Source organism: Rattus norvegicus, chromosome 5, assembly GCF_036323735.1.
Source record: "Rattus norvegicus strain BN/NHsdMcwi chromosome 5, GRCr8, whole genome shotgun sequence".
Classification (NCBI taxonomy): Eukaryota; Metazoa; Chordata; class Mammalia; order Rodentia; family Muridae; genus Rattus; species Rattus norvegicus.
In genome coordinates, this window is record NC_086023.1 from 164258731 (window position 1) to 164271164 (window position 12434).

The window sequence follows — 12434 nt, forward strand, 5'->3', positions numbered from 1 at the left end:
GCATGGGAGGTAGAGGCAAAAGGATCATGACTGCCCTAGGCTACACGAGGCCTTGTCTAGAAAACAGAAGAAAGATAAAAGTCAGTCATCTTTCCTATGTCTCATGCTGCATGCTGTGTCTTCCTGCACTCCAGGTTATACCTCAGCTCATTGCAAGAATTGACACGCCCAGACCCTTGGTGGGCCGGCTCATTCACCAGCTCCTCACAGATATTGGTCGGTACCACCCACAGGTGCGTGCAGACCCTAAGCATTTTCTCATGGAGCCACGGACGGACCATCGCTTTGGTGGCCTTTTCAAGTGTTCTCTGTTTGCTTAGGCCCTCATCTACCCCCTGACGGTGGCTTCTAAGTCTACCACCACAGCCCGTCACAATGCAGCCAACAAGATCCTGAAGAACATGTGCGAGCACAGCAACACGCTAGTCCAGCAGGCCATGATGGTAAGTCGTGAGGCAGCAGCCAGGAGGGTGGGTGGTTGCTTCTCTCCCTCATGGCACATGCTGTGTCCTCTGTCTCCACGTCAGACCTTCCCAGTCGTAGCTTCCTGTGGTGTTTCCTTCCTCCTCCCTTTAATCCAGGTGAGTGAAGAGCTGATTCGAGTAGCCATCCTCTGGCATGAGATGTGGCATGAAGGCCTAGAAGAGGCCTCTCGCTTGTACTTTGGGGAGAGGAACGTCAAAGGCATGTTTGAGGTGCTGGAGCCCCTGCATGCTATGATGGAACGCGGTCCCCAGACCCTGAAGGAAACGTCCTTTAATCAGGTATGGGATCAGAGAGTGACAGGACAGTACCCTCACCGCCTCAGACTGCTTTCCCTCTACCTTTCTACTGTCCTTAAAAGTGGCACCCAGTAGAAGTCCCAGCATAGAAAACTGTAATTCTAGTACTCTGTGCAGAATGACAAATTCAAGGCCAGCATAGACCTAGAACTCATGCTCAGAAAAATAAAGCAAAACAAAACAAAACAAAAATGTAGTTGTTGGTGCAACCCTAATTTTTAAAAGATTTATTTGTTTATTTTATGTATATAAGTACACTGTTGCTGTCTTCAGACACACCAGAAGAGGGCATTGGATCCCATTACAGATGGTTGTGAGCCACCATGTGGTTGCTGGGACTTGAACTCAGGACCTCTGATGGTCTCAACCACTAAGCCATCTCCCCAGCCCCAACCCACCTATTTTTAAATAAATTTATTGGCTTTTTTTTTTAGAAAGATTTATTTTATGTATATGGGTGTTTTGTCTGCATCCATGCAAACCAGAATAGGATATCAGATCCCATGGAAGTACAGTTATATATGTTGTGAGCTGCCATTTGGTGCTGGGAATTAAACTCAAGACCTAGAAAAACAGCCATTGTGCTTAACCACTGAACGAACTCTCTAGCCATTTAAATTATTTCCATTTTTATAACATGCTAGAGGGATCAAACCTGGGTCCTCACACATACCAGACAGGCAGTGCCTCACGGAGCCATTCCCTCAGCTCTTGAAAATTAATGAAATTTTAGCTGGAAGCTGAAAAGATTCCTTCAGCCGGTATCTTATCTCCCCCTGAATCCCTTTAGGGGTTGGTCATCTTCATGCCCTGGGACCTCCAGGGTGGGGACTGCACAGCCCCTACTGTTAAAACACCATTCCCTCCAGTAACTTTATACCACTTCTGGCACCCTTGGAATTAGTGTAGACTGCTTGGGGATTTAGCCTCCTAGCGTCATGGCCATGCGATAACTTGAAACTTTGTTCTGCTTTCGCTGTCAGGCATATGGTCGAGATTTAATGGAGGCACAAGAATGGTGCCGAAAGTACATGAAATCAGGGAACGTCAAGGACCTCACCCAAGCCTGGGACCTCTACTATCACGTGTTCAGACGGATCTCCAAGCAGCTACCACAGGTAGCTCCTGAGGCTCCCAACAGGGTTGTCTGTCCGCATCCTGTGCAGCCAGACTGGCTTCTGCTGGAGACTTTAGGACAAACAGCTGCTCATAGTCATTTATGGAAAGAAAAATAACGTAAGCTGCATTTCAGTTTCCCTTGAGAGGCAGAAGTCTAAGTCCTTTTCTAACTTTTCACAGCTCACATCCCTGGAGCTGCAGTATGTGTCCCCCAAACTTTTGATGTGCAGAGACCTTGAATTGGCTGTGCCAGGAACATATGACCCCAACCAGCCAATCATTCGCATTCAGTCCATAGCCCCGTCTTTGCAAGTCATCACATCCAAGCAGAGGCCTCGGAAGCTGACCCTGATGGGTAAGAACCGGGCACACCTCATCTCTTCTTAAGTGACGGCCTGCCATCTCACCTGCTGCAGTTCCGCATGTCTGTCAGGAGGACAGCGAATCTCCTCCTTTTTGCCCAGCACTGCACTTGCTGAAGTGAAGTAGCAGGCTATCTGTCACCCATGTGGTGGGCAGCTGTGGGGAACTGGTGAGGGCGTGTGTGTGTGTGTGTGTGTGTGTGTGTGTGTGTGTGTGTCTGTGTCTGTGTCTGTGTCTGTGTCTGTGTCTGTGTCTGTGTCTGTGTCTGTGTCTGTGTGTGTCTGTGTGTCTGTGTCTGTCTGATTGTAAGTTGTAGCTGCCAGAGATAGGAGAGGGCACGAAGTGTCTGTCACTCCATGCCAACTCCTTTTTAAAACAGGATCCCCGCACTTCCCCCTCCCCGAATATGAGCCTCTGGGGCCCTCATTTTTCTCTGCTAGGCTGAAAGCAAGTAAATCCCAGCAATCCTCCTGTCTCTGCCCCCCACTTGGAACTAGGGCTACAGGACACCTAGGTTATTATGTGGGTGCTGGGGTGGGGCTTCAGGTCCTTCATGATCACCCAGCCCCACGCCCTCCCTTTGAGAAGGTGGTGGATCCCCTGGAGCTGGACTTATTAAGGTTTGTGAGCTGTCACTTGGGTGCTGAGAAGTGAACCTGGGTCTTCTGGAAGAACAACCAGCTCTTACCCACGTGCCATCTCACCATCCCCATGTATCACAAGCACTCTTACCTGGAGAACTGTCTGTCTAGTCCTGACTTTCTTTCTCTTAAGAGCTTGTGTGGAGCGTCTAGCAGGAACCTAGCTGCTCCTCTTTGACAGTGAGTATCTTGGAGAGGAGCACATGGAGCAGTGACAGTGAGAGACACCTGAGCAGTCACACCAACCTTGGCATCAGTGGCTCAGCTCGCACATCCTTCCTCAAACTATTCATTTACTTCTTTATTTATTTGTTTTTAGCTTTTTCTGGGTCAAGGTCTCACTAAATAGCTGTGGCTGTCCTGAAACTCAATCTGTAGACCAGACTGGCCTCAAATTCATAGAGATCTGCCTGCCTCTCCCCCAGAGTACTGGAACCAAAGGTGTGCCACCACTGCCCAGCTTCCTTCCTCACTCTTTCTTTTTTTTCTTTCTTTTTTTTTTTTAAGATTTATTTATTATTATGTGAGCACACTGTCACTGTCTTCAGACACACCAGAAGGGGGCATCTGATCTCATTACAGATGGTTGTGAGCCACCATGTGGTTGCTGGGAATTGAACTCAGGGCCTCTAGAAGAGCAGTCAGTGCTCTTAGCCGCTGAGCCATCTCTCCAGCCCTTGCCTTCCTCACTCTTAATGTTTGTCTAGGCTAGGGAGATGGCCCAGTAGCTAAGAACTCAGATTGCTCTTACAGAGGTGCTCTGTCCCCAGCACCAGGGGATCTGAGACCTCCTGCTTCCACAAGCACCTGGACATACCTACATGTTCATACACACAGTCAAAAGGAACAAAGTGTTTTGAAAATGCTTGTTTCTAGGGCATAGTGATTATTCACCACCATCAAATAATCATGATCCTACAAAGGATGACCTTGATGATATAAAAACATGGAGGTGCTATGGATAGTGTTCAGGTGGTAGGTGCTTTCCTTTCATGCACAGAGGGACCGGATAAGCCAGGCATGGTGGCACACATGTCTTATAATCCCATCACTCAGGAGGCAGAAGAAAGAGGATGGCTACAAGGTCAACACCAGAATAGGCTGGGCTGTATGAGACTCTGTCTCTTTAAAGAAAAGAAGCTGAAGAATGGACTGTTAGCTGGACAGTGAAGTGCACGCCTTTAATCCCAGCACACTGGAAGCAGAGGCAAGCGGATCTCTGTGAATTCAAGGCCAACAAGGTCTAAAAGCTAGTTCCAAGAGAAACCCTGTCTAGAAAAACCACACATACACACACACCAATGAAGTAATGAAGTGTTAGCGGAGCAGATTGGCCGAAGAACTACTTGCCCAGGGAGCTGTGGGGCAAATCTCCTGACCTGTCCTCCACTGTAGCAGAATCTTAGCACGACTGTTGTATCTGGTATGAATCTGGATCGATGGCACATCATCTTTGAAGTAGCTTTTGTCAGTAATTGCTATCTGACATTTTATGGGGTTATCCTTTTGAAGGATTTTTGGGGTCTTTGCATAGTAAATTGGTCCCAGACAGGCCTGGCAAACTAGGACGTTATGACTGAGAATTGCTCCTAAATCAGATAAGAAGTGTTTGGCTTTATTAAAGATTTACTTATTTATGTAAGTACACTGCAGCTGTCTTCAGACACACCAGAAAGGGCATCAGATCACATTACAGATGGTTGTGAGCCACCATGTGGTTGCTGGGAATTGATCTCAGGACCTCTGGAAGAGCAGTCGGTGCTCTTAACCACTGAGCCATCTCTCCAGCCCCAGATAAGAAGTTTTGGTATGTAGAAACTGACTTGCTAAAGGTTCCTTTTGTGTATGGGAAACTTCCATGGTCAGTCCTTGAGAGCCTGATCACCCTGCAGCTGAGAAGCCTAAATTCATCCTGCAGGGCTCTCTTTTCTTTGACCAGTCCTCTCAGAACCCAAAACACCAATCCTTCTCATGTTCTCTGACACCCTACTGATGTTCCCATTGGGCATGCCCCCTGGGGCCTCCAGGTGATGTGGCCGGTAGGAGTCGGGACAGGACAGTGGAGTAGGGAACAGAGAACCTGTAGGGTCTCAACACATCATAATCCTCAGTCCTCATAAAACAGTTTTTGTTTAATCAGAGCAGAACTGTTCTTCCCCTCTGTTCCAGGGGTGTGTGTGTGTGTGTGTGTGTGTGTGCTTGTCTGTGGGGACAGTATGATTAGGAAAGGGAGTGGTTTCCACAGGCCTTGACAGTTGCTGGTGGTCTTGGGTAGGAATGTGCGTGTGGCTCTGATCTATTTCTGTTCCCCATTTCACGCAGGCAGCAATGGGCACGAGTTTGTTTTCCTCCTGAAAGGCCATGAAGATCTGCGGCAGGACGAGCGAGTGATGCAGCTCTTTGGCCTGGTGAACACACTCCTAGCCAATGACCCAACTTCTCTTCGAAAGAACCTCAGGTACTCAGAGCACCGTGTGTCCTAGCTGAGCTCTTAGGACACTTGGCGTTTCATCCTACTGTCCACATAACCATGTGTCATTACTAACTTTTGAAAGTTAGGCACCTGAGCCAGGAATGGGAGTGCATACCTGCAGTCCTGTAGCTTAGGACATAGAGGCAGAAGGTTCAAGAACTAAAGCTAGGGGCTGGGGATTTAGCTCAGTGGTAGAGCGCTTACCTAGGAAGCGCAAGGCCCTGGGTTCAGTCCCCAGCTCCGAAAGAAAAAAAAAAAAAAAAAAAACTAAAGCTAGCCCAGGGTACATAGAGAGCTCAAGGCCTACCTGAAGTCTACATGAGACCCTGTCTTAAAACAAGCAGATACCTATAATCCCAGCACTCAGGAAACAGAGGCAGAGGCAGGGGAACCGCTGCAAGTTTAGAAGCCTGGGCCAACAAGGAGTTGCAGGCCAGCCAGGGCTACTTAGAGGACTCAGTCTCAAAAGAACAAAACTAACATTAAAGTTTCTGACAAGGATTACCAAGGTGCCCAACACAAGAAGATCCTCCAGACAGTTTAGGGTATTGCCATTGTGAAATGCCATTACTGAACTCTCAAAAGAACTCAGAAGGGACTGGGCATGGTGGCACATACCTTTTATCCTAGCATTCAGGAGGCAGAGGCAGGCAGATCTCTGTGAGTTTGAGGCCAACCTGATCTACAGAGCAAGACAATCAAGGTTACACAGAGGAACCTTGTCTCAAAAAAAAAAAGACAAGAACAAACCTTAGATAGGAATGCTTCAAGATTTAGACTAGAGTCTACAAATTTGGTGTTCTCCCCTGGACCAAGGCCCGTGGAGCCTGTCTGGCTGCACCTCTGTCTTTTAAGCCCACGGCTGTCAGACTGGGATTACCTCAGCATTGTAAGTAGTCACTTGTTGCTTCCTCAGCAGAGGTGAGCTTGTGAAGCAGGCAAGCGGAGGACCACGGTGGCTTCCATGGCATCTTGATGGGTGCCTTCTTCATAGCGGGCCCCTCAGTCCACATCCTGCAGCTCAGGGTTCAGCAAAGGCGTTGTGGGTCCTAAGCTGATTAAAGCTATGCTGCTGTTCACTGGGCAATGACCCCTCCTTCCCTATGGCCACCAGCATCCAGAGATACGCCGTCATTCCTCTGTCCACCAACTCGGGCCTGATTGGCTGGGTGCCCCACTGTGACACGCTGCATGCCCTCATCCGGGACTACAGAGAGAAGAAGAAGATCCTGCTGAACATCGAGCACCGCATCATGCTGCGGGTATGTGTGTGTGAGTGTGTGTGTGTGTGTGCGTGCGTGTGTGTGTGTGCGTGCGTGTGTGTGTGCGTGTGTGTGTGTGTGTATGCGGGTGTATATATGTATGTGTGTGTGTGCATGTGTGTGTGTATGCGTGCGTGTGTGTGTATGTATGTGTGTGTGTATGTATGCGTGCGTGTGTGTGCGTGTGTGCTGCCACCCTGAGCCTCGTGGGCGCCCGCACCGCCTGGTGGGGCACCTCTGAGAGAGGACATCACTGTGGAAGAAGGTCAGTGAAGTAACTCACAGAACAAATAGCCTCTGAGAAACAGAGAGCCAGCGAGAAAGCTCAGGTGAAGTCTCTTACTGTGTAGGCCCGATGCCCCAGAACCCACAGTGAAAGGAGAAAACCAGCTCCCAGAAACTGTCCTCTGACCTCTTTGTGCACCCAAAATAATTATATTTACACATATACATATACGCTTATGTATATGTATATATACAGCATGTAAATTATATATAGTTATATAATATAAATATGTACTATATACATATATAAAATTATGTGGGTATATGTATATTTTTTTTTTAAGTTGCTGGGTATGGTGGCACACACCTTTAATGCCAGCATTCAGGAAGCAGAGGCAGGCCTGAGTTCTAGGCTAGCCTGGTCTACAGCACCAAATCCCAGGACAGCCAGGCTACATAATAAGATCTTGTTTTAAAAAAGAAACCTCTTTGTTTTTTCCTTTCTGGCTTAGCTTTGCTGATGAGACCAGAACGCAGCTCTGCCTGCCTGGCCCTGGGCCAGTTCTACATTTGGGCTACCTATCATAGACTCCTCTCTCACTAACTGGTTTGGTCCTGATTCAGATGGCTCCTGACTATGACCACCTGACTCTGATGCAGAAGGTGGAGGTGTTTGAGCATGCTGTCAACAACACAGCCGGGGATGACCTGGCCAAGCTGCTGTGGCTGAAAAGCCCCAGCTCAGAGGTACGTCCACGGTCGCCGGTCGCAAACACCCACACACGGCTGGGCTGGGCGTACCCTCCGCTATGTTGTGATGAACTGAGAAGTTTTCACTGTGCTTCATAAAAAGCTTTTTAAAACCTCATTAAATTGAGGATGGTAGTTCATGCCTATATCCCAGCATTCGGGAGGCTGAGGCAGGAGGATCACCATGAACTCAAGTCCATCCTTTACTATATAAAGTTGTAAGACAGCCAGAACCATATATGAGATCCTGTAACTCCAGTTCCAGGGGAGTCAACATCCTTCTGGCCATCTCAGGCACTGGGCACACGTATGGTGCCCAGACATTCATAACGCGTACATGCATTCATACACATAAAAAATAATTTTTTTAAAATAAAATAAACCAGGCCAGAGAAATGATACCTTGGCAGGTTAGTTCGCTCAATGCCACACCTGACAGCTGAGTTCAGTCCTGGAACCCACATATTGGAAGGAAAGAACCAGTTCTGACCTTGGCTCGAACTCTGTAGTATGTACACCTGCCTCCCAGACACACACACACAAATAAGTAATATGATTTAAGAAAGTGCGTGTCTTAGTCAGGGTTCCTATTCCTGCACAAACATCATGGCCACGAAGCAAATTGGGGAGGAAAGGGTTTATTCAGCTTACACTTCCACATTGCTGTTCATCACCAAAGGAAGTCAGGACAGGAACTCACACAGGACAGGAATCAGGAGCTGATGCAGAGGCCATGGAGGGATGTTACTTACTGGCTTGCTTCCCCTGACTTGCTCAGCCTGCTCTCTTACAGAACCCAGGACCACCAGCCCAGGGACGGCACCACCCACCATGGGCTGGGCCCTCCCACCCTTGATCACTGAATGAGAAAATGCCTTACAGCTGGGTCTCATGGAGGCATTTCCTCAAGGGAAATTCTCTGTGACAACTCCAGCTTGTGTCAAGGTGACACACAAAACCAGCCAGTACAGTGTTTAATGATCAGCTACTACCTCACTGTTTACCAGAACATCCATCCTTCCCCCACCTTAAGAGACCGCACTTTGGGGGTTGGGGATTTAGCTCAGCAGAAGGCCCTGGATTCAGTCCCCAGCTCCGAAAAAAAGAAAAAAGAAAAAAAAAAAAAAAGAGTCCGCACTTTGCTCACGCATTGAGCTCAGTCTTCCCATAGAACTTGCCTTAGAGCCATCTAATTGCTGTCTCTTATGTGTCTTGAAAACCAGCCATTAAGACAAGTCTCTTCACATGGTCTACTTTTTTTACATGGTGTGTGTATGTGTATATATATTAATTATACATCATACAGCTTTCTGCTTGCATATATGCCTGCAGGCCAGAAGATGATACCAGCTCTCTTTACAGATGGTTGTGAGCTACCATGTGGTTGCTGGGATTTGAACTCAGGACCTCTGGAAAAGCAGTCAGTGCTCTTAGCCGCTGAGCCATCTGTCCAGCCCCCACATGGTCTACTTCTGTATTTTTTTTCTACCACATAAATTTGAGGACCATTGTATTGATGTCTGAAAAACAGGGCCATTGACGCTTTTTGGAATGATGTTACTGTACCAGATGACTTGGAAAGAAGGGTCCTCTTCACAGTCTCAAGTGGAGACCCTGAGTAGGACATCTTCACTTACATTCATGTTCCTCAGAAAAAGCTCGTTCATTATTCATCCAGGTGCAACCCTTTCTGATAGTTGATACTGAGGCATAGTTTATGATGATGATTGGGATCTTTGTCAGCTGACAAAACAGCTGACCTGGGCTATATAACTGTGCTCCATTCTAGCTGGTCAGTGGTAGAGAACAGCTGACCTGGGCTATAACTGTGCTCCATTCTAGCTGGTCAGTGGTAGAGAACAGCTGACCTGGGCTATTCTGTGCTGACGCTGCCGGCCTGTAGAACGTTGTCACATGTGCTCTTGTGCTGTAGGTGTGGTTTGACCGAAGAACCAATTATACTCGCTCCCTGGCTGTCATGTCCATGGTTGGATACATTTTAGGCCTTGGAGACAGGTGAGTGAATTTAATTTGTTTCTTTTGAGTTTCTTTCTCCAGTTATTTTCAATGGTCTCATCTTGATTTCTACAAATATGTAACCTTTGAATAAATGACTATATTTTATATTTTGAAAGACAAACAAACATAGTTTTATTGAAAGGTAGGATTACTGTACCCTGCAGCAGGGAGGAGGGCTCCTCAAAGTACTTACTAATTTAACAAAGTGACCATTCACCACTGTGCTAAGATGACAGGTCATTCTCCTTTTATAGTGGAAACCAACTAAAGCTGAACCCTCCATTGTACAAAATACACTTTGTTTGACTGCCAAACAAGGCCACGCGCCCGCGCACGCGCGCGCACACACACACACACTAATGTAAATATAATACAAAGTTCTAGAAACCAGTAGTCTGAAATCCTAGCAGAATGCCTTTGACTAAAGACTGGTGGACTAAGAAAAACTTAGTCTGATCCAGAGGTTCAGCAGACAAGACCCTCTGGTAGCTATTTGGTAGGAATGATAGACCTGTGCTACTCTTGAAAGAACCGACTTTCCTAGGGACCCAAGATCCTAAGAAAGTCAATGCAAGGACGGATAATACATATTTTAGGCTCTGTGGGTCATGTGGCCTCTGCCACAATCACTTTCTTCTGCCTTTGTAGCCCCAAAGCAGCATGCAGCAGTGCAGAAAACACTGAGTAAGGCCAGCTCCCACAAAGCCCATGTAACACAGGCATGTGGGGGCGGGGCTCAACTGAGTGTGAGCCTTTGCCAGCTCCTGGCCTGGAGCCCTTGTGATTAATTCATCATCAGAGCTGCCTTCTTGATCCCTCCTGCTCTCACCTGTCACTCAGGCACCCATCCAACCTGATGCTGGACCGGCTGAGTGGAAAGATCCTGCACATTGACTTTGGGGACTGCTTTGAGGTAAGTATGCTAACTCTCCTGACAGTTTGGGTTGCTCAAGTCCCAAAGGCCTCCCCTCTCCTCTCTCCACAGGCTGTCATCCAGGAGGGCTCTCCTGTCCCCTGCTGCATGCTGGCCAAGGCCAGGCAGTGGGCACTTGTCCCTTTTCTCTTCTCTGTTTTTGTTTTCTTAGGTTATCTTTCAAATCTCTGTGATAAAATGCCCTTTCTGGATTCGATGGGAACTCTTTTCTTGCTGTGATATAAATCAGAGCACATGATGTCAAGAGAGGCCACCACCTTCACCTGGCCTCAGCTAGAGTATATAACCTAACCATGGATTTGCTGTTTCCTTTAATGACCCTATAGGTTGCTATGACCAGAGAGAAATTTCCAGAAAAGATTCCATTTAGACTAACAAGAATGTTGACCAATGCTATGGAGGTGAGTGATCCTGAGCACACACTGATTTGAAATGGAGCCAATACAGTCGTTCCCTTCTGTGAGGACAGCTGTGATTGTTGGGGTTATCAGTTCCCCTAGGTGCCCATGTGGATTCTGTAGCAGGCCTCCATTACTGTGTTGGAAATGACCTCTAAAGGTCAGCACTGCATGTTGGGCTGCATCGGCTGGGTCCTAACCCATGTCAGGGTGGCAGGCCACTCTTAGTAACTCTTTCTGACGTTTGTGCAGGTTACCGGTCTCGATGGCAACTATAGAACCACATGCCACACAGTGATGGAGGTGCTTCGGGAGCACAAGGACAGTGTCATGGCTGTGCTAGAAGCCTTTGTCTATGACCCTCTGCTGAATTGGAGGCTGATGGACAGTAAGCTTCAAATATATTCTCTATAAGTTCCAAGCCAGCTTATGCTGTTTAAATTAAATACATAGATACATATGTGTCCCTGACAATTACAGAGCAGTTTCTGGGGGCTGGAGAGGGATTTCAAACCATTTTACGGGCTAGAGAGCGCTCCAGCCAGCTGTTTAATGAGCATGGTTTTCTGGATGAACTGTGCCTCAGTGGTTTCTCTTTGTTTGGCTGTCAGTAGAAAGCTAGCATTTTAGTGAGAAACACAAATAGTTGTGATTGAGACAGCAGTGTGGCCTCTTCTCTACTCGATGGAGGATTCTAACTGTCAAGAGGTCTCTAGGGGCTGGGGATTTAGCTCAGTGGTAGAGCGCTTGCCTAGGAAGCAAGCGCAAGGCCCTGGGTTCAGTCCCCAGCTCCAAAAAAAAAAGAACCAAAAAAAAAAAAGGTCTCTAATAGTCTGTGAGTAACCAGCACTGATCTGTCTGTGTCAGGCCTGCAGTGGCTGATGGTCTGAGTAAACCAGCACTGACTTGTCTGTGTCAGGCCTGCAGTGGCGAGCATCCAGATTGCAGATTCAGCATTTCAGCTTTTTGAAAAAAATACATTTTAGCTGGATGGGGGGTGGTACACGCCTTTAATCCCAACACTTGGGAGGCAGAAGCAGGATGTTCTCTTGTGAGTTCAAGATCAGCCTGGTCTACAAAAAAAAAAAAAAAAAAAAAAAAAGAAAAGAAAAAATTATGTTTTTGTGATCATAAGAAAATACCTTTCCAACCAGGCTTCTCTCAAGTCACAGTCTAAGCGCTTCCTAATTCATGCTCTCTCTTCCTAGCAAATGCCAAAGGCAACAAGCGGTCCCGAACCAGGACAGACTCCTATTCTGCAGGCCAGTCAGTAGGTGGGTACATCCTAGGGAAGCGGCAGGCCTCACTACTGTGCCCAGAGTGTGTGAGGTCATCTTACCTACATAGCAAGTTTGACACCAGCCTGGATTACACGAAACCCAGTCTGAAAAACAGAAAAAGGGGCACTGTCCAGATGCTTACAACTTAAGCCTGGTGATCTGCGTTCAGTTCCCAGAACCCACATAAA

At 47.4% G+C, this 12434-nt stretch overlaps 1 protein-coding gene across 1 annotated transcript in view; it reads left to right on the forward strand.

Annotated features, from left to right (window-relative positions):
- Mtor (mechanistic target of rapamycin kinase) overlaps positions 1-12434 on the forward strand; it is a 109454-nt gene that overhangs the window by 90746 nt on the left and 6274 nt on the right. Inside the window, exons 42-54 of the mRNA NM_019906.2 lie at positions 135-233; positions 321-443; positions 582-764; positions 1766-1900; positions 2082-2256; positions 5228-5363; positions 6493-6640; positions 7490-7612; positions 9549-9631; positions 10475-10547; positions 10895-10969; positions 11219-11354; positions 12175-12240. Of these exons, the coding sequence (NP_063971.1) occupies positions 135-233; positions 321-443; positions 582-764; positions 1766-1900; positions 2082-2256; positions 5228-5363; positions 6493-6640; positions 7490-7612; positions 9549-9631; positions 10475-10547; positions 10895-10969; positions 11219-11354; positions 12175-12240 (1555 nt within the window). The remainder of the gene's footprint in view (positions 1-134; positions 234-320; positions 444-581; positions 765-1765; positions 1901-2081; positions 2257-5227; positions 5364-6492; positions 6641-7489; positions 7613-9548; positions 9632-10474; positions 10548-10894; positions 10970-11218; positions 11355-12174; positions 12241-12434) is intronic.